We start from the raw sequence: 26,617 nt of genomic DNA, 5'->3' as shown, positions 1-26,617 counted from the left end.
CCCCAGCTGCACTTACACGTATTAGAACACATCAGTCTATTACAGTGTGGTACTAATCTGGAAGCTAAACATTATGACAGGATTGTCTGACTGATTGGGCTAATTAAATAATAATTTAATGATGTATCCAACCAAATAGTGGCTCCATTAAAACAACATTTCAGAGGCAACTTGGCTCCTTCCTTAAGGGGTTTAATGATGGATGGTACGTGGTGGGGTGCAGCATTTTAAGTGTCCTTGATAATAAAAGCAGTACTCACCTATGGGGCAGAAACCTGGAGACTTACGAAAAGGGTTCTACTTAAATTGAGGATGACGCAACGAGCTATGGAAAGAAGAATGATAGGTGTAACGTTAAGGGATAAGAAAAGAGCAGATTGGGTGAGGGAACAAACCCGAGTTAATGACATCTTAGTTGAAATCAAGAAAAAGAAATGGTGGCATGGGCAGGACATGTAATGAGGAGGGAAGATAACCGATGGTCATTAAGGGTTACGGACTGGATTCCAAGGAAAGGGAAGTGTAGCAGGGGGTGGCAGAAAGTTAGGTGGGCGGATGAGATTAAGAAGTTTGCAGGGACGACATGGCCATAATTAGTACATGACCGGGGTTGTTGGAGAAGTATGGGAGAGGCCTTTGCCCTGCAGTGGGTGTAACCAGGCTGATGATGATCATGATAATAAGAGCAGGGGAGGAAGTTTCACTTCGGCACCAACTGCTCAGCGACTTGCATCAGGGAGACAAAAAATGTAAACAAAAGAAGCTGGCAACATGAGAATGATGTCGGAACCTTCCTTGGATTATGGTGACATCGCCCAACATTTTAAAATGCCGACCAGAATATTGCTTCTTATGAAATTGAAATCCTACAAACAAAGACAAACCCCTAAAAAGGGCTGTTACTGAGAATCATGGCACAAGCAGAACATGCCAAACAACATAAATTGTTTGAATAGAAACCCACTGTATATGTGTATAGCCTGCATACCATGACAAAAAGGGAAAGACACGGCATGACAGTCTCCAGTGTCACATCGATCAAGCACCTAACAAAATGAGTTACCACCCCTAGTGAAACTCTTCCTCCCCTTCCTCTATAAAGAGGAAGCTTTAGCTCAGGCTCAGCACCGACGCTGCCTATTCAAATACATGTAAAATGCAAAAAGGTTTTTCTGAGATAACTCCTGGACCAATTTTAATGAAATTTGTTGCATTTGAGAGAGAAAGTTAAATTCTACTGACTGTTGGGTGCGGAATTCCGATTTAGGGCCTGAATTTTGTTTATAAGATTTTCCATAAATTTGAAAGTTTGAAAAAAAATAGAAGCACTAAGTTTACGAATTCATAGCTCTGCATCAAAAACAGATATCGCAGCTCTGTGAATGGCATCCACTAGGTCATTGGAAGCGGGCAAATTTGGTATGTCATTTTATATCTTACGTGAATTTGTTTCATTATGTACAAGGGATCTGCAAAAGCTGTTTCCATATTACTAAGTTCTTGAGATTGATGTGTAACACATCAATTTTGTCCGCTTTAGATGCAGTATTAGATGCGATTCACATAATTGGGATATCGTTTTTAATTGCTAAGTTGCAGAGCTGTAAGCTGGATAATTTCATTTTCTGAAAGTTTCCCATTTTTGCCACTGTTTAATAAAAAATTGACGACCTAAATCAAAAAGTTTAAACTAACAGTCACTAGATTTAAAGTTTTTGTTTTAAATGCAAAAAGCTTCACCAAATTTGGTTTGTACCATTTTTAGCTTTTTAGGATGTGTTGCCAGGCTAGTTGGTTGATTTGTAGGTTTAACAAGTGCACACATCAGACTGAAAAAAAGAAGGCAGACGAAGACAAATGCTAATTCGCAATCAGAGGAGACAGCGTAAACATAAAAAGCAAAGAAGGTGTGTCGACCGAACTGCACTTAATAGACATCGCAGTCATCTCTGCTATGAATAAAAAGAACCAAATCACAGCACTTCTGTGAACTTTTGTTCATTGTTGAACATTACAGATGTCAATAATACATGCTTGCTGTTATGAGAAAGCTTCCATTAACTTGTGTGCAAATCGATCGTTGATATTGTTGAATCGATCGTTGATAGAACAGCTTGTTTGTTCGATATATATCCATGTTCCATATACATGCCATATATATATATATATATACATATGTATATATATATATATATATAGACAAAGAGTGTTTCGCATCAGACCCAACGGTATAACATTCAAAAAAGAAAATGTGAATGTTATGGCATATATTCGCTTCTTTTTCTTTTTTGAATTATGTATATATGTATGTATACATGTAAGCATAATTTCCTGCAATTTTTTTGCTATGCAATACAATATGTCTATAATGTTCCTCGTCACCTTCTTTGTATGTATGCTATCTCCATCAAAAAAAAAAAAATTGTTGCAGGATTTTAGGGCCGGTATTTTGTAGCAATGCTTTTTCGCGTTCTTGAGTGGCCTCGTTCGATGCTCCGCCTGTGGCCAAGCATCGCTTGGAAAACACATCGCTACAAAGTCACAGCCCAGCTGGGTATATACTTTTCTTGGCTCCATTCTTTGTTGCCATTGTGTCATTAGGAATTGAAGTTCCTTGATTCTCCCTGATTGCTATCCTCACTTCTCTTTCACCTAAATAGTCACTTCATGATTGAATTACTTACCTCAACTAAGCAGTTAATGTGGCTAGCTGGCTCATGGTATTTATAGAGTGTGTTGAATCTTACAGCAGAACACAAAGTGACAGAAACGGAGCACCTCCCACAATTAAGGCCACATTGCTCACCTGCTACAGCAAGAATGTCTGCATGTACATGATGTTGGCACTATGTGATGAAAAATATTGCCTGGTGATGTGTCCATGTGGTCAATAGTGGCGAACGGCACCTCATGTTTGCTGCAGTTGACCTGACATGAAGTCATGCCACACTATCTTTAGGCATTACCCTGTCACAATTAACTGTTGCACAGAAAAAATTCAGGGGTATTACGTGCCAAAACAACAGTCTTATTATGAGGCACACCATGGTAGAGGACCCCAGGTCAATTTTGACCATCTGGGGTTTTTTAATGTGCACCTAAATTGAAGTGTATGAACAACTTTGGTTTTATCAAAATGTGGCCGCCGCGGCCGGGTTCGAACCCGTCACCTCGAGCTCAGCAGCGCAACGCTACAGCCACTAAGCTCCCATAACAGGCCTATTGCTCACAGATCAAGGGACGCCAACAACACACACACAATATGTCTTGTTCCTTCTCTGCCTCCATCTATTGGTTGCTTTACACAGAAATGCCTTGAAGGGCAACAGCTCAGGCTTAAAACAACCAACATTGTCTCATGGGGTATAATGCTCGTAAGCAATGCACAGGCAACGAGCGTTACTGTAATATGGGCTGATTGTGACTATAATGCACATAGACGGGCTTTAACGGGTACTGGAACTCACAGGCGCTTTTGCATTTTACCCCCATCGGAAGGCAGCCACTGCGGCTGGGCATTGAGCGCTCAACATTGTGAAGGTCATAGTGACTAGTCAGCGTGACGAGTGCTAGCTTAGCAACGAGTAGTCATTAGCGTCAGACTGCTTGCAACGCGCCGTTCAGATTTAAGATTCCAGAAAGTAGCGGCGGTGCCATCGGGAAGATACGAAGCCTCTCCTACGCGTAAAAACGTACTGGAAAAGGCTCAAACCTCTCACTTTGAACTTAAACATTCCAATAAATACGCGAGGTATACATCGACTTAACAGGCATAGCCCTCGTAGCACATTACGTTAAGTGCATAACGAGGTATAAGTGACTGATGCTAGGCTGAGCAAGAAGTGAAAACGAAACATTTATGGGTACATTGTGGGTGAACAGAATGAGTACGGGCTACTGCTGTACACGATGAAGGTCGTCGCGTCTTCGGGCGCGCGAAGGCGTCGCTGTGTTTCGGTGGGAATGTGGACGTCGCTCAGTCTTTCATCTCGCCGTCTTCTTCCTCTTCCTCGACGCCCCTGACGTAGAGGACGTTGTTGCATCGGAGCAGTACCTCGCCCAGATTGCCGGTGCAGTTGCCGTCGATGTACTCCTCGGTGTTCGCGAGCTGCAGGTTCATGTAGCCGTCCACGGACACCAAGTAGCCCTTGTACTCCATACCCCACTTCAGCTTCACCATCACAGGCTTGCCGGTCAGGCTGTTGAGGAACGGCTTCGGGTTAAGCGGCAATGATGCCATCGCACACGATCCGTCGGTGCCGTCGGTATAGACAAGAAACTTGACAACGCAGCCGATGTAGCGGCAACGCACAAATAACGCCAGCTCCACGCTTTTCGGACAAAATGACGCTTGGCTCTGGATTGGATTGGATAAATGAGCTGGCTTCTCAAGAGCATGCTTAGGTGCATAGAGTTTCTCACTACATTACCTAGAGGGAAATCTGGCGCTGCTGCGCTGTGGTATGCATGGGAATGCCGGTATATTGTGGATTCGGATTGGCATCGTTCTCTTGGGGACAGGACACCTTGAAGACGCGCTTGGCAAATACCGTTCCGTCTGTCACAATGATTCACTTTCTACTAAAACAGCACGTGAAAAGCTGTTTTAGCTTTATTATTACGCGAAAACATGTTTTGTTTAACTATGAGAACTTGTTATTGTGTGTACGACTACATGTTACGTAAAAAGTATCAGCGGGCCGCTAAAGTTGGAGGACAGACGACAAGGTTCGCGCTCGCTTTGAAACAGTTGGTCGTCTGTTGTTGCTTTTCTTCGCTTGGTCATGCATCGTGGGTGAGTAAAGATGTAATATGCGTGATTGGAAACATTTTATGAAGATTTTACTTTGAGAACGCGTTATTTGCGTAGCCATATCCACGTTTTAGACGAAGCCTCTTACAACATCAGCCAACACGAGCCTCGCAGACACATATACTATAGAGGCTAGAAGGTTATCCTAGTGTCGGAAGCGGGCGCCCTTTCCCGAAGCGCCGGAGAAACCAGTTTGGATGCTTGGTGGGGTAGTTCGAAGAGGGCGCTGCGCTCCTGTGGCGGGTAGTGTTCCTGTATATGCTCCCGCAGGGAGCAGAGTTGCGCATAGGTCCGCCGTCGTGATCCAGCTCTGCAGCGAAGCCACTCCTCGTGCGCGCAGGAGCCAAATGCCGCGCGGTGTTCCGCCTTTTTCTCTAGTGGTCGCGAGCTACAAGCGCCAATTGTTCGCAGGCGCTTAGCAAAGGGCACTTCTTAATACAGGCTATGCTCAAACGTTTCTTCGTGCAGTCGTGCAGTCGTAGGGGGTGGGCTTCCAACCAACCGAAACCTTGTATGTACCTATGTAAACACGCATATACAAAAACACACACGAACGTACAAATAGGGGGTAGGACCGCCTTCCATTCCCCAAAATAAAATACTCCCGTGGCTCGAACAGCTCCAAAGTTCGCTCGCAAACGCGCAGTACGTTGCCACAAAACGCGGTGCAATGATTTTCAGCATGCATATGAAGTTGTCTTATCACTGTCAGAAAGCAAGAAATGTTTTAAAGAGTGTTTAAAACTCCACACACGTAAGGTGGACACTAAGCGCATTTTGGCTGTTGAAACCAGCCGATTAATGACCGTCGCCAAGAGAGCTATTGTGCCTGCAGTTATGTCAGTGACCGTTAACAGAGCGTCATTTATCACTAACCATCGTTCACAACAGCTGCACGTTTTCGATAAATGCGGTGCAGACACAGATTTAAGCGCATTTCAAATGTTCACATGCGCACATTTTAAGCAAAGCTTGCTTTTACGATTCATTCATACCGCAGGCTAATCAGCTATATAGTAGCAGCAAATCTGCACGTAGAAAAAGATTCAAGATGCAAGAGCTTCTAGATCAAATTTATTTCATACAAGGGAATGCATGAACGGCTGCTGGCAGCAGGCCAAGTGTGCTGGTTCTTGGAACCTTGGGGGCAGAATTCAAAGAAACTGGAAAGAAAACAAGCTATTAAGAGTAGGTTATTTTTATTGCACTAATCACATCAAGATGGCAAACTTGCAGAGTAATTATTCACACAGTGCAGACTGTAATCTGACAACACATTTTTCTTGATCTCTTACCACTCGGAAAAAAGCCCGTAGTTGAAGACACTGTATCAAATCAATGAAATCACTGAAGCAGCTTTTGGCCAAAAAGCCAGGTTACAAAGCTTTGTGACCTATCGCATCAGAGGCAAGGAAATTCTACGTCATTGAACAGTGCATTCACTCCACTCCCGCCCACAGGAAACAGCATTCACCAAAGCACAACGTAGATTTCTAGCGTGTTTAAATGAACGACAAGTTTTTGTTCCACTGGCCGATACATGATGCTCACAAGCTAGCACACATACAGTTGCGGCTTAGCTTCTATGGCAGCAATTAGTTAACAAAATAAATAAGCCTGTGCACTTCAAGACAATACATTGACTAGAATCAATTTTACTGTTCTCAAAACTTCACACGGAGAATGAATATATTACAATTATCACAGCTCGAGAGCTAAATATGCATATGCCAACTTAGCACCCGTTTTATCCTTGTTCCCTTGTGTGCTTTCTGCAACGATGTCCTAGCTCTTCAGAAATTGCGGTTGACGAGAGAGGTACATATTATTCATTTCAATTTTAAACTCTGAAGGGTGCATTCCAACTCAAGAAGCCCAGACTGGTTAGCAACAACACTCTCACTATAGTATCAGTGTGTCTCCAGCTAGTTTGCTTGGCTGAAGCATTTACTCCTATGGCTGACTTCCGTGCGGTTTGTGCAGTGTGGTGTGCCGCACCCCGTCATACTGGAATACAAGTGCCAGTACGATGTGTTTCCTATCACTTCACCAAGGTCCTTGACTTCACGTCGTCGAATACCGTACCTGAAACCCGCAGCTGCTCCTCTCAACGCACGATCGACGGTCCGCTGATTGCAATGGCGATGGCACTGACGGAAACGACAAATTCGCATGAGTTGGCGATGCGCCCGTAAAGTTGGCTTCGCAGCGGCGCGGATCATTTGACGTCATTTTTCGCGCTCGGCCAATAGCGGTGCGAGCGGCGCCGGAAAAGGTATGCGCAACTCTGCTCCCTGCGGGAGCATATACAGGAACACTAGTGGCGGGTTACCGACGCCAGCCGAAGGAATGCAGACACAAGTCGTCGTCAGTTTTGGGTAGCACGTGTACCGACGTAGTTCACTTTGTTGCAGCCTTTATTTTCGTTGAGACCGTAGTGCCACGGCTCGGTGCGATGCGACGTTGAACTTCTGTGATAATGCCCTCAAAAAAAGAGAGGACATGTTTTGTTCCCCTTTGTAAGGGCGGTTACAAGTCTTCTATAGAAAAGGTGTCGTTGTTCCGCGCTCCATCCGACCCTGTTCGCTTGAAGGCACGGGCAAGGAACATCAAGAGAGACGTTGGAAAACGAAAGAGTGATGTTGGAAAACGAAAGGCTGACCACCTAACAGAAATTATTGATGAGCTGATGGCAATTTGGAGTGTGCAGAATCTGTGTTGAAAACACAAGGCAAGCAGTTTGATCATGACAACTGTGTCGAAAAGCACAGTGACAGTAGATTAGTATATTATATAGCCGGCTATGTTGTCAGAAAGTCTTTAAAAAATTTCCATGCCCAGAGTGTGCCTCTTGCCTTTGTATTTTGCCCCTACAAGCAGATTCTGATGTAAATTCTATACTAACCAGGCAGTTTGATCATGGGGGCTTGATCTTCCCTTCCAAAGCTGTTGAGGAGCTTGTTTGTAAAGTTGAGGACACATTTACTGTGTATTTCAGCAGGAATAAGCTTCATGCTGAAAGCATGGTCTGCTTTTTGCATTTCCTTCAGGGAGCGAAGCTTAAAGAAGTGGGTTGCAGTGAGCATGGGCGGTGTTTGACAACAAACATAATAAAGTTCTATGCACTGACGAGGCTGCACTTCTTTGCAAAAGCAAAGAGCATGGAACGGAGCACTCAAAGAGAAAAACAGAAGCTCCTGAAAATGAGGCGATGCCAGTAGAATGACAGTCGCGAAAATGCTCCCTGCTTTTGTACATACCTTCGTTGTGCAATAAAAAAAAAAAGAACTTGTAACATAGGTTTTGAGAGCGCTCCCCATACAGCGTTTTTGCGGACCATAGTGTGCAATCTTGTAAAGCTGCAATAAACTATATGCACGAGAAAAACGGAATGCATTCCATTTTCTCTCCACGCTTGTGGGCTGATTAGTGTCGCTTATCCCGTAGAAAAAAAAATATACCAACCCCATTTTATTACGGCCGCTTGCGTAGCTTCCGTCACTCTGGTTAAAATGGCAGCACAACAGGGACGTAGACAAGGCACATAGAAACACATGACGAGTGCACCGTCTAGTTTCTGTGTGTCTTCATCTCTTACGCTGCCATCATAACCAGCTATGGGCGAACTAGCCCAAAACGAAGTTTTATTTCACCGCTCGTCACGATAAGCGTACTGGCCAATATAGTAAGGTTGACTAGCCCTCATAGATTATTGCGTGCCTGTTTTCTGAACTTGCAAATCGGCGGAAGGCGCCGGTCACTTGCGAGCGCCCGCTGCAAAGCGCGCCGGAGCCCGCAAGAGCAACCCGCCAGCGAGCGCTGGCGCCATCTGCCGGAGCATAGCAAAGTATTTCACGTCGGCACGCGCCTTCATGACACTAGGATAACCTTCTAGCCTCTATACATATACCGTCATTCCCATGACGGCACGGTGCCCCCTTGAGAAACTCCCATAGACGGTGGCGCCAGATTACCCTCTAGGTGTTATAGTGAGAAACTCTATGCTTAGGTGTTTCCCGCTATCTAAGTAATGTTGGGTGTTTCCGGCGTCCTGTTACACATTTACTAAAATTTTATTAGTGCTATATGAACAAATAAGTTGATTCTTTCGTGACCTTTATAAGGTTGGCAAGAAATTACATGGAGGAAGGAAACTGAGGAGAGGCCCTCCTCCCTCCGCGCGGCGTGCGTCTATTTGTCGTACAAAAATCCCTCACGTGACCTGATCCTAGGTGCCTAGGGACTGCATCGTTTAGGGATTTTTGAGAAGGCGCGATGCTGGCGCCGAGCGACGCCGTGGCGTGTTCGTCCTCGGCGTGATCGTTCTCTGGACCCCGCGTTGTTCAACTAGGCACCTAGGATCAGGTACGATCACGCCGAGAACGAACACGCCACGGCGTCGCTCGGCGCAACCATCATGCCTTCTCAAAAGTCCCTAAACGATCCTGTCCCTAGGCACCTAGGATCAGGTCACGTGAGGGATTTTTGTACGACAATTAGACGCACGCCCAGTTTAGTTGCTGTGTGGCAGACGTAGCGCCGACATATATATGTAGGCGCTACGTTTGCCACACAGCAACCAAACTGGCGGCAGCACGATCGAGGCGCAGCAGAATACATGTAACGCTGAGTCATATCGAGTTGAGGCACACTCTGAACTGACTTTTAAGGGCATCCCGAGCGGGTTTTCGTTTATTACGCCGCCGTTACCCCGAGTTGTGCCGCCGCGCTCCAGCTGTTGCATTTCGTGTAGGGCTACTGACAGAATGCGATTTCCAGGTGGCACGATGGCCTCGACTGGAATAAACGCACACGACACCAAAGATTGAGTAAGCCTGAAAATATTTTATTTGCATTTTACAAGTTCAACAAAGAGCACACGTCTACGCATCCACACAAACGCGGTTACATAGTCAAGAACATAGTCAAGAAATGGCTCATTAATAAGGGTAGCACAAGCGCACAAGAAAGAAGACCTAAGCTACAAAACGTACGGTCGGCTGCTAAGTATAATAATTTCCCTGTCACCGCGTGTCACTTTTGTACAGCATCTTTACAGCACTACCAGGCCGGGTAGTTTGGCGGAAAGAACGCAAGAGCTTACGGCCGTCAGCTGCCTCTTCCTTACGGGTGTCATAATTATCCTAATCTCCGCATCAACGTCGTGCAAGTCCGCAAACAGGCATCTGTATCTGAACCATATGTGCCAGCTTAATACATGTGTAGTAAAATTATGATAACCACTGCGTCTTATCAAACGTATTGGTTTTGCAAATGCGCATTACAGCTGACGGAACGACATACTGTAAGTGAAGCACAAGAGAACAAGGACAAAAGGAGGGTACAACACTTGAAGAAGAAATGAAGAATTAGTAGGCGTACAGCAAACAAGCGATGACGGAGAACACACAATGATGCATCGGGTGTTCTGCGACATCGGTTTGCGTACTTACGGTGTTATGGAGATCAACGGCATAAAAACGTACCTTCAAGCGTACTCCCTCAACCTCCGCCGCATTCATTATGATAATCAACGCCCAAAACAAAATGAGGCGCTATTTTTTGCCAAGAGTAGACCTCTTTACAGCAAGTCTATGTAATGACTCGCAGACGAAACCAGCATGCTTTCGAAAATGTTTTACCGCCGTAGTATTCGAACGCCAATGGCCAGGAAACACATCGATACCAATAGGCTGTCGGCTGTCGGTGGTTAATCAAGTACAAAAACCTTGACGCTATGACTAAAAAGCAGCTTCAACAATCGAATTTAAAAAAAAATCAACTGCCTATTTGTCTGAGGTAACAAAACATCCTTAGGCACCTCGATTGTTTATGTCAATGGTTTGGGTAAAGTAAAAAATCCGGCATGTTCAGCGCCCCTAGCAGAGAAAGCACAAATTAAAGTATTCGACCAAATTACAGTAGCTACACTTGCGCGCTTACGCTGAAACGCGCCTCGATTGACTTTTCGCCCTCTGTGGCCATTTGCTGAACTTGAGAGTGTGCGGGGCCGGGCGTACCACCCGCTAGTTGAATTTTGCCCCGCATGCGGCGCTCTCAACGCCGGCGCAGTAAAGCCCGCAGCAGCGCCGCTCTCGGTGCCGTTCTTGTCTCGCAATTGGCATTACGCTGTTCAATTGCGGCCGTATAATGATGTACTCCGTACCTCGTTGCTCTCATGTCTTCCTTTCACGTTCCTCGTTCCCTTCATCCTCCTGATTAATTTCTGTTTTTGCTACGCGCTCCGGTTGTTTGGGCGCCTACAGCACGTGTATTGGCACCATCTGGCATAGATCTGCTGTTCACCGCACCGGCCGACCCTCAACGACGCAATTATAAGCGGCCGGCTGAGCTACGCACGCAAAGTATCCTTTCTTTTTTTTCTGTCGACGAAATCTTTGGGAACGCGCTGGTTGTAGCACTCGAACAGATCTCGCACGCACTTCTGATATTTCTGGAGGACATACACGTGTCATTCTGTAATAGTACGCAATATTTAGAGGTATTGCTCGGAACAGGAACTTATAATTTTAATTTATTTTCTTTATGATACTGCATCGGCGTTGAGTGACCGTATATGTGAAGCTTCTCAAAACCATATTAAGCAGCTGCCGAAAAGGCGGACGTGGAACCATTTTCTTTTGTAGATCCATCAATAAATACAAACTCGTCGCCATCTTACAATTGACTCATGTGGAGGAGCGAGAGAAATTTTGCTTCAAGTGAATGCGTTGTTGATTTTTTATCAATTCCTGGAATTGTTGGGGCCGCAGCTACAATGCAAAGGCGGAAATATTAAGACCAGGCGAGGTGACTGACCTTGCTGGGAAATAATGAATTGGCGATAATATCGCCAATATGGCGCATACACATTCACAACTTTGAAGGAGTATAGTCTGCAACAGATGATTATCGCGTTGGGTTGTGACGCTGATGAGATGTCCAAGAGTTTCCTCAACATACAGAGTTTGGACAGGTGATTTGCTGGTCTCAGCTAATGCAAGGCGGCTCAGTGTTGAGCTAGGCAACACAAGACTTCTTATGAAACTCCAAGTAATCTGGTTAGTTAGCGCTTGGTCAGATGACTCTGGTATGCCGTGAATTACAGCTCATGAGTAGAGGGGATTGTCTGGCGAGCAAGAGCAACGTGAACTTTAGGTAGTGTGCCTGATGTGCTTTTCCTCTTTTCTACCCCGCAAGAACGTGGGCCATTGTAATGGCCATATATCCAATGTTAGTATTCGGAACAGAACCGCATGACTGCCGAGACACGACGAGGCCGTAGTGATCCGTGCTGTTACCGAGTCCACAGTAAAGCTACAGTACCTGTGGTTGTATAGCCAAGGCCGTCGTTACTTTCACTTTTATTTCTCTTGATTTGCTTCATCCTGCCTAGCAGCTGCTGCGAAACGCACACATGTGCATGCGCACTAGAAACACGTGGAACTCACTATAAGGGCCGGAAACGTCAATAAGAGCAGACGGTTCACGTTTCTCCGAATGCCTGTTTCTGCAGGTCTTCTCTGCCAGCTCACTGCACGCAGATGTACCGTTCTGAATACTAATCCACGGAGGTAGAGCTTGCTCTTCTGCAAGTCTTGCTCGCGAATGAGTAAGTTCACAGAGGGAAGTAAATCCCGAATTGAAAGAGCGGGCGGATGGGCTGCCTGTCACGTGCGTGCTGGGGGCAGGGGGTGCATATAACTAATACTACCCGTCGGCACACGAACCTGCTCTTCGATCACAGAAACCAATTTGAGTATGCTTTACGTTTTTATGCAAGTATTTCGGAACTCTCTATATCTACCAAACACACACACACACACACACGCACACGCACACGCACACGCGCACACACACGCACACGCACACGCGCACACAAACACACGCACACACGCGCGCGCGCGCGCGCGCATGTGTGGATCTGGAAATAGTGGCAGGCTAAGTCCCAGTTTGACCTTGGCTGAGCTTGAAGGTCAGATTTATGGAACCAGGCGTTTTCTGGGTTTGTACCTGTAGTAGTAGTGCCATCGCTCTAAAATGCGATTACCCGCTAAATTGTGGCACCGCGAATTTCGGCTATTCGTGAGATCAATTGCCAAGCCCCAAGCGTCACTCAGCAGCGGGCACCCAACGCGCGCTGGGTCAACAGGAGACGCTGGCTAGGTGCCCGCTGTTTAGCCCGCTGGTGGGTGACGTAAGCAGGACGTCGCCTCGAAAGGCGCAGCCTTGGGCTCGCTGCAGCCTCCCAGTTTCGGTTTCGCGCGCTCGAATAGCTGCAATTCGTCGTGCCTCAATTCCGCGGGGATTCACACTTTTCCAGATCCAAAAGTTGATATGGATTGTACACAGAGCTCGCTTCAATTTCCCTATTACGATGAGCCCGCTGCAATGAAAAGCGAAAAGTTAATGTTTTTGTTAATTAGCGACTGATTACCACGTTGCCACCTGCCACTCCTTTATCGGTAACATTGACGGCATGTCTCCGAAGAAACCAACCTTTTTTAATGATTTTTAAATATCAAAGTCATGGTAGAAGCACCCGGTATACCAATATACATGTTTTGTGCTGCAAATTAAAACACACATAAAAGTATGTCACATAGACGACCGCGCGGACGGCACTTAAAACTGATTTATATTGGGTGCTTGCCCTGGAATATATACAGGGTGTTTTTTTTTTAAATACCACCAAATTTTTTAGACTGCCTATGGCAGATAGCGCAATTCTAACCCTTGATCTAAATTACTCGATGCGTCGGCCTACGCTTCTACGAGAAATCAAAATGTTCGATTGAATAATTAACATACTTGCGCTAATTAACTAATTAATTATTTACGTCACATATTTCAATCTACGAATTATAGCCGCTGAGTTCGCACGCCGTACCCACTTGGAACGAGTTCTCTGGACAGCCCCACTTCCGAGATAATAATTTTCAGCGTCCGACGAAATGCATTGGCAACGGGGCCGGGCGATTTCCCGTACTCGAGTGACACAGTGCATTTGTGCTGCGTGGCTTTCATGATACGTCGCAGCAGCTGTTTGCAGCCCTGGGCGTGCAGGTTGTACAGGAGAAGAAAACTAAAGAATATAAATGAGAGAGAGAGAGGTGGGGGGGGGGAACTTTTAGTGCTTCACGTGACCGGAACGAACCGCTGCTTTGGCAATGGAAACGTACGCTATAAAGTAGCGGGACAACGTTGCACACCGCGTGAAAGGTTTCCAGGAGCAATACTACGAGATAGTTGTTTTGATCTGCGACATCGGTCTGTGTGCTGGTGACCGAGGGAATAGAGCTACACCCTAGGCTTCCTCTCACGGCATCGATGCAGCCTACAGACGAGGAGACGCGGGAGATCAAATCTTTTGAAATGCAAGACAGGCATCCCGGTAAAATGAGCTCTCACCGTAAGTTCTCCGTCATTATTACGTATCTGGAGTAGCAAAAGGTCTACCTGGAACCTTCTGCTCGAGGCCAATTTTGATTTTCCGAATCAAATGCACTTGGAACGCACCAATGTTCTCATTAGACAGTCGCTCAACCAGCTTGAATGAAAGTTGTTTGTACTTGAAAAAAGAAGGGAAGCTCTACAGGCTGTTGGAAGCTGAATTTTGATTTAAGAGCTGTAATGTGTTTATCAAAATGACCTAAAGCTGAATATTTAATAAAGTGAAGTATAAAGTCGGAAATCTGCAAAGTCGGAAACTATATATATGCACGAAAAACAGATATACTACGTCAATGCGAGCTGGCGTTTACGATGTATCAATTTAAGCTTACATGAAACTATTTAAATATATATATATATATATATATATATATATATATATATATATTTCACCAGCTAACAAATGTTGAACGTGATCGCTCAGCGCAAGACGCGCCTACATGTATCGAAAGTTTCTCGAATGTTATCGATGGTTCTATCCATAGTCTGTTGTCACTGAACCTTGCGTAAGCTGATTGTACGCGCGACGCGAATTGTGTAGTACTTTCTGAAAGACACGCGGGAACCAGTAATTACTATGGAACCTTCGAAGAATTACGTATAAAAGCCGACGCGCTTTACCCGCAGATCAGATTATGACGATCGCAGACTGTGTTCGCCGCTATCGTTGTGCTTCCAGTGTAACTTGTTTTTGTGGGCACAGGTTCCCCCAATAAAAATTATTTAGGTTACTCACAGATTTCCTGTTGTGTTCTTCCCCGTCACTGCTACGTGACAATATATATGGGCATGCAGATTTTGTAAAACTTATATTTGTAGTGATTGCTATGATTCCGAGAGGTGTATATTAGGCTTGTCTGCTTCAGATGTTCGAATAGATGACACCTTACATATATATGTGTGGTACAACTTCTAATTGCTAAATTACAGTGTTGTAAACTTGCTACCTCGAGTTTTGTAAATCTTTAAATTTTTAAATATTTTTTTGTAAAAGAATTGTTACGCAAAGCAAACATCAGCTTCCAACAGTCAGTGGTCGACATGCTAATCAAAATTGGCTCAGGGCATGCCGAAGAGGATGGTGTATCAGTTCTTATGTATTTAGGCGCAAAACTTCCTCCGAAGTTAAGAAAATCGCCGCGACGCTGTAATATTAATATGAGCCCCGAGGACGACCTACAGGGGCGCTGCGAGCGCCGCTCGTGTGACGTCAGGGCACGGACTCCACTCTGTCGTCTGCTGCAGTTTGGGCGGTGTCCGGGCGCCTTCTGCAGTGTTTCCGTTTGTTCACTCTCGTTCCCTATGCTTGTGTACTTATGACGGTCGTCCCGAATATATTTTTACTACGTATTCATTCACGGAAATTTATTCAAAGAGCTTGTTTCCTAGGTGACAGTATATTTCTCAAAGGTAACGCTACAGTGCCAGCTGAAGGAGCTCAGACCAGCCCACTGCGGGATTTTTATCCGTGGAGCTGCACTTTCCAGCGGTGGTTCACGTGAATAATAAAAGCATAAACCCAATAACATAGCGCATAAGAATCTAGTTAGGATACCATACCTGCCATCATGCAACAAGCATCTCACAAATGCTGGCTATCTATGACTTCTACAAGATTTGCCTTGATTTTAACCAGCTAGCAGTGCAGTTTAGACTCTACCAACACCACTTGCTTGTTTAGCTTCTGCTCAAAGTTAGGCCGTTCTTCACTGGTCAAATTTAAGTGGCGGTAATTTGAAGTAATGCTATTGAGGCTTACAGCCGTTTGCAGCACACAGAAAGGAATGCACCAATATTTACTCCCTTTTCCGTGCTACGCGTTAAACTCACTTGAACAATTTACTATGCCTGTTGCTTGAGGAACAGACATGACGAATCTGTTTGGCGAACTGACACAGGCTGCTCGGCCCAAGTTTTTGAGTGAAATATGCCTTTTGGACCGTATGGCCGCAGCCAAAAAGAAGCCGAAGCCCCATTTATCGGTAGTATGGGTCATATTGAAGACATTATTCCGTGGTCGAGGTCAAAAATCAAGTGAATTCATGGGGGGCTTGTGGTGTATTGCTTATAATTAAGGCATGTACGCGAGGTTCTCTTTGATGTACTGACGAAGCGAATATTTCTCAGTTTGTATAATTAAACAACGCAGGTTCTAGACATGGTGAGGCACAAGGTGTTTGATTTTTCATTTTCAAGGCAGCCTATGCTGCGCTGTAGTGCCTCGATTATACTTTAAGCACTGCAATTGGATCTGTAAAATAACGGCACCAGGGTTTCAATCCGAAGTTGTAGTGAACTCATGGGTTTCGCGAACAATGCGTGCCTCGCCATATTGACACTCATTTGCTTCCATTGCTTGAGGAGTATGACATAGTGTCGATAAAGGCTTCAGAGGACAACCATGAAGGCCACTGTGATACGATATACTTAGCGCCAAATGATTGGATCTTGATCTTGTGTGTGTGTGACAACTTTATTAAATATTCTGCATATTTATTTATTTTATTTATTTATTTCGTGTACCCTCAGGGCCAGGGGCATTAAAGAGGGGAGTGGCTACATCAAATACAGAAAAAAAAGTACAGCGCAGCAAAATGGTTAATAGTACAGAAATACATGGCTCTCGGTTATACAATGTTATCTGAGTGTTCTTGGAGTGGTGGGTAAGAAAGTGAAATACGGTGCATGCAGTGCAGTAATACAGTGTTCCGGTAATACAAAAACAGTGATACAGTTGGTAGTACAAAAACATGAATGCAATGTTCCTGTTTATACAATGTTATCTAATACTGCCATGAAGTGCTGATGGTCAACAATAGTAGCGGTTGAGGCGGGTAGGCGATTCTACTCAGCAGATGTACGCGGAAGGAATGAGTCAGACATGACATTGGTTTTGCATAATGGAATTCCAACTTTGTTATTGTGATCTAACCTTGATGAAATGTATTGAGGAGGGGAGGTAAGTTAATCGCGAAGGGAAGGATGACGAAATATCTTATGAAAAAGTGAAAGCCTAAGGCCTTTACGGCGAGAGGCTAAAGATGGTAAATCAATGTTTAATTTCATTACAGAAGTGCTGGCAGTTCGGTTATAATTAGAAAAAACGAAGCGAGCAGAGTTATTTTGTACCATTTCTAATGAGTGAATTAGGTTTTTCTGAAAGGGATCCCAAACTGCTCCAATATTGATGGCCTGGGTCTAGGCCGCGCCGGGGGCAGCAGAGAGACCCTGCCTCTCGGTAGGTTCCCGGGTTTGCTGGATGGCCCAGAGTTTGTCCTGGAAATCTGAGCTAGTCAGTGCGGCTCTCCACCGTGTCTCTAGTTTATCCTGGAGGGGGTGGGGTGGGGGGGTGGGGCAGGCTGCAATTCTCCTCTGAACTATTTCGCAATCCCAGAGTATATGCTGTAGGGTGGCTCTTCTATCATCACATAATTTACATTTGGCATCAGGGTATAATTCCGGAAACATGCGGTTAAGATGTACCGGGTTCCTGTAAGTTCTGGTGTAAATAAGGCGCTCCAGTCAACCGCCTGAGACATGACCAATTTTGGGCTAGGAGGTGGATATATACACTTGGACTTTTTATAGAATTGGGTGGTGTCACTGAATGAGAAGAGTCTATCGTTATCCTTCCGTTCTATCTCCTCCTAAATCTAATCCCCCTCCCCCCCCCCCCCCCCTAATCGTGCGCAGTTAATAGGTCCTCGCGCAACACAATGGGCAGGCTCGTTAAGGCTGGGGGCGGCAGTGGATTCGCGCTCTGTGTGGGCTGGGAACCAGATGATTTCCTTGTCGTGAAATCCCTTATATGACATGAGTTTGGCTTTACTGTTAGAATTCTTACAGCCTCAACTGATATCCGTCCTCTGGCGTAATGTCACATAGCCGGTTGAGAATCGCTGATACTATGTCTATATTTGGGAGAAGCGATAACCAGAGCGATATATGCATTGCAAAATCAGTAGACCCCTTCAACGCTACATAGCTTGCGATATCTAAGCCGCAAATTTTCTCGAATCACGCAGTTTTGAAGAAGAAATTGCGGTTCAGGCATGGCAGCAGAAAGAAGCCGACATATCCTTCAATAAGTACGGCTCGAGCCACCAATACCCCAAGCATGCACGAAGGGTCGAGCGAGCCGGAGCGAGCGGCGTCCTGGTCGTGACGCCACGGTTGTTCATACCACGTGACCACCGTGGAACGTGGTCACGTGGTATGAACAACCGTGGCATGAACAACACTCGCTGAACAGCTTCCACCTAAAGTCTGCCGCTTGTGTGCCTATTAGCCGCAAGAAAACTGACTGACTGATTGAATCATGGATAGATAGGTAGATTTATTTATTTATTTATTTATTTATTTATTTACTTATTTATGCACATAATACTGACAGCCGTCCTTCTGCAGCCATGGTGGGGTTGGGATCAGAAGAACAGTATTACAATTTGTTACATAAGGAGACATGAAAGAAAGCAAGTCACAGTGCAAGAGAAACCTCGATGTGAATACAGAATCTTATGCATTGATGTGACACAGACCAGGGTTTGTGGGCCCAGGGCCCAACACACAGCGAGAAAGGCATGGACAACTGACATTGTCTATATCCCTTCTATGCCAGGGTGCGCAGCGCATTTACATACACAAAAAACACAAGAATACATGCAAGGGGGCACAACACCGTTTCGGACATGGAGTGCTCACTCGTGCTCACGTTTCAGGTGTCCCTTCTTTTGGCGTTGCCTGCTGCCCTGTGCGCAACTGGCCCATTTATCTGGAAACAGCCACCGGACCACTTCATGAATCGCACGCAACTGCCAGCCTTGGATGGTACTCATTTCATCTGCTGGCAACCGGGATCTTCAAAGCCAACTGCTTCGACAGACAGCATAGGCTGCACCGTATTTAAACGACCGTCCGCATCCGCCGCGCTGGCGCACAACACCGTTTCAGACAAGGAGTGCTCACCCGTGCTCACGTTTCAGGTGTCCCTTCTTCTGGCGTTGCCTGCTGCCATGTGCGCAACTGGCCCATTTATCTGGAAACAGCCACCGGAGCACTTCATGAATCGCACGCAACTGCCAGCCTTGGATGGTACTCATTTCATCTGCTGGCAACCGGGATCTTCAAAGCCAACTGCTTCGACAGACAGCATAGGCTGCACCGTATTTAAACGACCATCCGCATCCGCCGCGCTGGGGCACAACACCGTTTCGGACATGGAGTGCTCACCCGTGCTCACGTTTCAGGTGTCCCTTCTTCTGGCGTTGCCTGCTGCCCTGTGCGCAACTGGCCCATTTATCTGGAAACAGCCACCGGACCAATTCATGAATTGCACGCAACTGCCAGCCTTGGATGGTACTCATTTGCCTTTAAGAAAAAACCCAATTCACTACACGAGCCTATCGTGCCCTCGCACCTATCTATATCATTAACTAACATTCGTAGCATTCTTCCTAAACGCAATGAAATTTCATCATACTTAGACGACTGCGAATGTGATGTATTGGCCCTTACGGAAACTTGGCTCAGCTCTGAAATTAAGGATGGCGAAGTTCTACCCGATTCTAATGTTTCAACTATCTATCGCAGAGATAGGGACGACAGAAGAGGTGGTGGGGTATTGCTCGCCATAAAAAACATATCGCGTCATTTCTTGTGCCGATGTCATCCAGTCTCGAAATTCTGTGGGTTAGCGTAACATTTCCCCAATCGAATACAATTTATGGTCTATGCTACAGACCACCCGATAGCTCCTACAATTTCCTTTCCGAATTGCACGATAACATTACGTCTATTCGATCCAAATATAACAAAGCTGATATTTTTCTTCTTGGTGACTTTAACTTTCCAGACATTGACTGGCAAAACTTGCGAGGCCAATCACGTGCATCTTGTGAGTTCGTTCAACTAACACTTGATTTTTCACTTGTGCAAGTAACAAACCAGCCCTCTCGTATCAATAATATTTTAGATCTTGTTCTATCATCCGCGCCTCAGAGGGTTAACGCTATCACTTTTACGGATGGGTTCAGTGACCACCGGTTGTTACAATTCGCAGTTCATACACCTCCATGCTCACGTCACCTGAAAACTAAACAAGTATTTGATTACAAAAGAGCAAACGTCAGCGCTATTAACAATGGTATGGAAAGCTTCACGTCTTCATTCTTAGCAACTTTTTCTGAACGGACAGTGAACGAGAATTGGTGCCTGTACAAATAAAAGTAAATGGAATTAGCACATGCGCATATACCAAAGATTTAATTTCGCGTTAACTCATCGAAACCATGGTTCACTAAAGCTATTCTTACTCTAAAGAATAAAAAGAAGCGTCTTTACAGGACTGCCAAACGTGTTGACACACCTGTGTCTTGGAGCGAACATAAGTCTTCTGATGCAGCCTACTGTAATGCCCTGCGTCAAGCCAAGCGAAAGTATTTCTCTTGCAATCTGCAATCACTGCTTCAAAACAACCCATAAAAATTTTGGAAAACGATCTCTCCCGTTAAAGATTCCGACATTTCACAACTACTTGATAGCTATGGCTTGCCGATTGCACGAGAGCTTTCAGCATCTATCTTTAACAATTACTTCACGTCCGTATTTACAAAGGAAGACCATTCAAATATACCAACACCCATCGAACTCAATTATACATACATGGCCCCCATCAATATAACAACCACTGGTGTTGCTGAGCTGATCAACAACCTCAAGATGTCAACTTCTTCCGGCATGGACGGTATAAGCTCAAAATCTTAAAATATACTGTAGTTTCCTCTAGCACAGTCCTTTCCTGCTTGTTTCAACAGTCCCTCTCAACAGGGGAAGTTCCGTATGACTGGAAGGTCGGTAAAGTTATACCTTTCTTTAAATCTGGTGATAAAAGCGCTGTTAACAATCACCGCCCGATATCACTCACACGCGTTCCCGGTAAGTTACTAGAACACATAATCTTTTCAAACGTAGCAAATCACTTGGAAACTAACAAGTTCTTCTTTAAACATCAGCATGGTTTTAGAAAAGGACTATCATGTGAAACGCAACTATTCGAATTGACTGCGGATATTTTCCTAAACATGGATAAGGGCATACAAACAGATTCCATTTTCATAGACTTCGCTAAGGCTTTCGATCGCGTTGCTCATTGCTGTCTCATAGCTAAACACTCATGCTTAAACATCGATTCCCTAACAGTATCTTGGATAAGAAATTTCTTGTCATTCCGTAAGCAATTCACCGTCGTCGATAACTTTATATCCAGTATCAGCGATGTAACATCTGGTGTACCACAAGGAAGCGTACTCGGACCATTACTTTTTCTGATCTATATTAACGACCTGCCATCCGAAATAACGTCATCCATTCGCTTGTTCACAGACGATTGTGTGATCTATCGTGAAATCTGCTCACCTTCCGATCACGTCGCTCTCCAACGAGATTTTGACCGTATTACTAACTGGTGCTCTCCTTGGCAAATGACTCTAAACACTGATAAAAGCAAACTAATAACATTCACCCGCAAAAAGACATTTTCCGCTTTCGATTACTCACTTGATAAGAATCCCGTCACACGCACCAACTCATACAAGTACCTCGGCATTCTCCTTACACCTAACCTGTCATGGTCTGCGCACATCGAAAAAACTGCTAAAGCTTCACGTACGCTCGGCTATCTTAAACGCAACCTTCGTGATGCTCCTGTCCTCACCAGACAAATTGCTTATCAGACTTTCTTAAGGCCACAACTGGAATTCGCAGCCCCTATCTGGTCACCTCACCAAGCTTACTTAATCGCGTCTCTCGAATCGGTCCAAAACCGCGCCGCCCGTTTCATTGTCAGAGATTATCACCGTGACTCTAGAGTGACTAGCATTAAGTCATCTTTATCTCTCTCATCTTTTGAATCACGAAGAACCATAGGATTGCTTTGTCTATTTCACAAGATAATCCATAGCACGCGCCCGTCCACTCTGCCGCTCACTTTTCCATCTCGTACATCTCGGCGTTTGCATAATCATCTCAGTTTCCAGCGTATCTTTGGCCGAACCAATGCTTTCAATTCTTCCGCGTTACCACGTACCATTTAACATTGGAATGACCTACCAAACGACATAGTTGACATTCTTGACCAAGTATCCTTCAAAGCACGCTTATGCATATTATTTTCATAATTCGTCACAACTAAACCATACTGCGTACCTAAGTGAATACTTGTAGCGAAGTTGTATAGGTTTTTCTTTTTGTTTTGTTTGAATGTTTGTTTTGAATTGCTTTAACACTGTTACAGACTTGTTCTTTCACCTTCACCTGCTACCATTTGTATAATTTCTTGGTACTCCTTTTTGTTACTTCACACAGTCGTTTGCTTCATTTATCGCGTTATTTGTATTGTCAGATATTTGTTCTTTCATGTTTACTCGCTAACAATGTATAATTTCTTTTTACTCCTTTCTTTTTTGCTAATTCCCTGTATCCTCCCCTTACGCAATACTCCTTCGGGAGCCTGTGAGGTAAATGAATGAATAAATAAATAAATAAATAAATAAATAAATAAATAAATAAATAAACACTTCAACAAGTTAGAGCAGGCTTCGCGGTGTTATTTTAGTCGTCCGTGTCTACGCGGCAAAGTTCGCTGTCTTGAAGTGTCCGCTCTCACCCGACGGGCGACTAACTCGCGCGCAGAAGCATGGCGATGTCCTCACGGTACTCCGAATGACCGCAGCGGTGTCGTCTAGTGGACGACACCACTGTTTTATTTATGATGATGATTTCTAATGAGTTTTATTGATGATCCGGACCTTACCTTCGCCAAAAATGTCGCCAATCCGACCTGGATTAATACAGGGGTCTTCCTCGGTAGCGATCACTACGTCCTCTGCACAAACTTTCCCTCTCCCCTCCGTTGCTCGCGCATCTACTCGTCTGACCCAGATAGTCGACTGGGACCGCTTCCGCTCCACTCGTCGCCGGCTCTCAGGCGGGACCGCAGGCACGGCCATGAGTGCGGACCGTCAGCCGCTCGTACTTGGGCTGCCCGGCTGTGCGATCGAGACGGGCCGGTAGCCGTCTCAATCGCTTCTGGAACGAGTCCCACCAGGTCGCCGCCGTCCCGTGATTGTTCTGCCAAGCGTCCAATTACGAACCACAGCACCCCGCCGCGCACCAACGCGCACTCTTCCTTATCTTCGTCTACTCGTCCCGCGCGAACGCCCTACTCCTCACAGTTGCATACATAAGTAAACATAACGCACACAAGCAAAATAGAACGTAGTGACAACTCGTGGCAGCATGTACCCGTTTAAACGCTTAAAAAAACAAACAAAAGAACCTAGCACATAGAATTAAGACAACAAAAGTGAGGACATCAAGCTTGAATGCAACTTGTACCCATCTTGGATACCTATTGAAAGCAAAATTAAATGAAAACATGTGGATGCAGAAACCGCGCATGGCCCGAGAAATTGAAAACGCAAAACTGTCAGAGATAGATGACGCGCTAGGAAAAGTGCGAGCGTAATATAAGACATCAAGTGCCATGAGACAAAGTGACAATCATACAGCTGCTACATAAAAGATTCCAGTGACGAGAAACACGTGGCATAATTTTGAAGTTTGTTGCAGTGTGAGATAGTTCTCGGGAAAAAAAGGGAAGGTGACACTAATCTTTGACTTAGGTGACTCTTAGTGGCACTGGCACCTCGGCGTTGGTGTTCTTTAGGCTAACTTTAGCCGAACGCAACGCACGAACCGAACTCGGAGGCAATTGTTTCCCGTTAATTAGCCAGTTAAATATCATGCCACCTTCTTGTGTGCGACGTCATTAGTGAAGTCATTACTCCCGCTTTCTACTTCCGGGTTTTCAGGAATTTCACCAAAGTCGTGCTCACGTGGCGGATCTCTAAAGTCTACGATTCTGTACTTTGGTATGCGGTGATCAGTGATTTCTCATTAATTCTAGTTATTCAAGACACTTCAGTAATTCAGCTTGTAACTAAACATATGCTCTGATATCATATCTATAATGAAACCTATGAATTTTTTACTGTACTATCTTTTTGCTATAGTTTTCTTATTTATTTTGAATTTCACACATGGATCCGTGTGTGCGTTTCGTAATCCAGCTTTCTGCTGCAGTGCATAAAACAGCGCTAGCCTTCATCTTTTACTCGTGCACAGCTTGTGCTTCTTTAGCACAGCATCATTATGTGATTACATCTAGTGACGTTGCCTATCTGCTCTGTTTTCTAGAACTGCCTGGCTATTTTTTACATTTTTTTCATCATGTACTAGCTTTGTATTTTGTTTGACTAGGGCTTGATTATGCGCATATTTGTGTGGAACAAAGTGATAAGTGTCTAGTGTCTAGATATACAACTGTGACGCGACTAAACTTGCACTCACTCCCACGAAGGCCGGTCCTCCGGCCGAAACGTCAGTATAGATATGCATAACGTTCGTCTTTTCATTTGTTGTTTAAATGTTAAACCTCCGGGTCTATATATATATATATATATTGCTACGAGGTGCTGCTGTAGCGAACGATTATGAGAGTGAGTGAGTGAATAAACTTTCATTGGGTCCAGCAAAACGCGATAAAACGCGCGCCCGGCTAATCCCACGACAGGACTGACAGATCTAGCCTGCCGGCCCGATAGAGGGCGCGCTGGATGGCCAAGATTTGGTCCTCAAAATGGGACTCCGCAAGAGCGCGTCCCACTCCTCCTTGGTAAACTTCGGGCCCAACGACCCGCACTCCCAAAGCATGCGAGACAAAGTAGCAGCCTCGCCATAGGCCACGCAAGAACAATTCGGGTAAACCTCAGGATATATGCTGTTAAGGGACGCCGGATTTGGGTTGGAGTTAGCTTGCTCAGCGTGACCGCCTGCGGCCTGTTTAGCTTGGAGTGATGCGGCGGAAGAACCCTTCTCTCTAAGTAAAAGAATTTAGTAATTTCATTGTGCGTGACAGAAGCGTCTGTCTCTGTGTCTGGGGAGAGAGTCGCCCGATCCGAGGGCAGCGCGGTCGGTAAAGCCACGCGCAGCCTCGTGGGCAGACTCGTTGATATTCAGAGGAACCCCCTCAATTGCCCCGACGTGAGCAGGGAACCAAAGGACGGAGTGTATTGAGCTGTCGCCGTGTTTGGCGCCTTTCAGAATTTGAACTACCTGCTGGGCTACCCGGCCTTTCTGGAATGCCCTGACGGCCGCTTTCGAATCGCTATACGCCTTGTCTCACCGAGTGTCTTGCATGGTGAGTGCTATGGCCACTTGCTCGGCCACCTCGGGGTCCGTCGTCCGGACCGAAGCACAGTTGATGATGCGAGGACTAGCGTAGACGACGGTCGCCGATAGTCGTGCGCACGGGCTCCATTTGTATGCCTGTCTTCTGCCTGTTGTATATATCTTGTAAATATTGTCGCAACGTCAAAAACAGGGGTCGCAGAGTGCTATTCAGGAGGCACAGCGGCGGGTCGCCTTTTTAATACCGAGCGCAACTGCGACGACTACTTCACTGCGCCTGGACAAAACGCTCATGCCTACTGGCGTTGTCCTCTTCTTCATGGAGTACTGGCGCGGCATTTCCGTCCCTCCAAAGGAGCATCGTCCCGATGCGCAATTCAATCGGGACAAAGGGAGAATCAGACAGTCACACACACACGCACAGGCACATGCACACACACGCACACGCACCCACGCACGTACACAAAAACGAGAACGAAGAAAAGCAAAAGTTAGACCGACAGGCACGGCTTCATCCGTACCACATGCATCATTTCGGGTAAGTGCTTGCGGCGACTGGAGCTATTGTCACTGTTGGGAAAGACCTCGTAATTCACGTCGCTCAGGTGGCGGATCATTCTGTACGGCCCAAAGTACCGTCTTAGGAGCTTTTCGGAGAGTCGACGATGGCGTATGGGTATCCAGACCCATACTTTGTCGCCGGGAGTGTAGAAAACGGACCTGTGTCGAAGATGGTACCGTTTCGCATCTTGGTCTTGCTGAATGCAGATACGTACGCGGGCAAGCTGTCTTGCTTCTTCGGCGCGCTGAATAAATTCGACAACTTCGGTAGGTAGGTCGTCAAACTTGTGCGGCAGCTTGGTATCGAGCGTTGTCGTGGATTCGCGACCGTAGAGCAAGCTGAACGGTGTCATTCCATTAGTTTATTGTCGAGCTATATTGTAGGCGAATGTTACGTAAGGCAAATTCTGATCCCAGTTCTTACGTTCTACGTCGACGTATATGCATAGCATGTCTGCAAGGGTCTTATTAAGACACTCGGTTAGTACGTTCGTCTGGGGATAATAAGCGGTCGTTTTCTGGTGGCTTGGACCACTGAGTCTG

At 45.5% G+C, this 26,617-nt stretch overlaps 2 protein-coding genes and 1 long non-coding RNA gene across 3 annotated transcripts in view; 1 reads left to right on the top strand and 2 right to left on the bottom strand.

Annotated features, from left to right (window-relative positions):
* Nucleotides 1-3,837: 3,837 nt before the first annotated feature.
* On the bottom strand, nt 3,838-4,368 carry SmF (small ribonucleoprotein particle protein SmF). Its single transcript, XM_075700924.1, has one exon. The coding sequence runs from the start codon at nt 4,238-4,240 to the stop codon at nt 3,977-3,979; it is 264 nt and encodes an 87-aa protein (XP_075557039.1). The 5' UTR covers nt 4,241-4,368; the 3' UTR covers nt 3,838-3,976.
* A 1,506-nt stretch (nt 4,369-5,874) lies between these two features.
* LOC142590851 (uncharacterized) lies at nt 5,875-7,345 on the bottom strand. The gene is made up of 2 exons (XR_012830239.1): nt 6,899-7,345; nt 5,875-5,976 (listed from the first exon to the last, which is right to left on the bottom strand). It is a non-coding gene; the product is annotated as an uncharacterized LOC142590851 (long non-coding RNA).
* A 6,696-nt stretch (nt 7,346-14,041) lies between these two features.
* Nucleotides 14,042-26,617, top strand: part of LOC142589514 (sodium-independent sulfate anion transporter-like) — a 562,847-nt gene continuing 550,271 nt past the window's right edge. The window contains exon 1 of the transcript XR_012829867.1: nt 14,042-14,225. The gene's annotated coding sequence lies outside the window, so the exon portion shown is untranslated. The remainder of the gene's footprint in view (nt 14,226-26,617) is intronic.

This window comes from Dermacentor variabilis, chromosome 8, assembly GCF_050947875.1.
Source record: "Dermacentor variabilis isolate Ectoservices chromosome 8, ASM5094787v1, whole genome shotgun sequence".
NCBI lineage: Eukaryota > Metazoa > Arthropoda > Arachnida > Ixodida > Ixodidae > Dermacentor > Dermacentor variabilis.
This window is presented reverse-complemented; position numbering and strand designations above follow the sequence as displayed.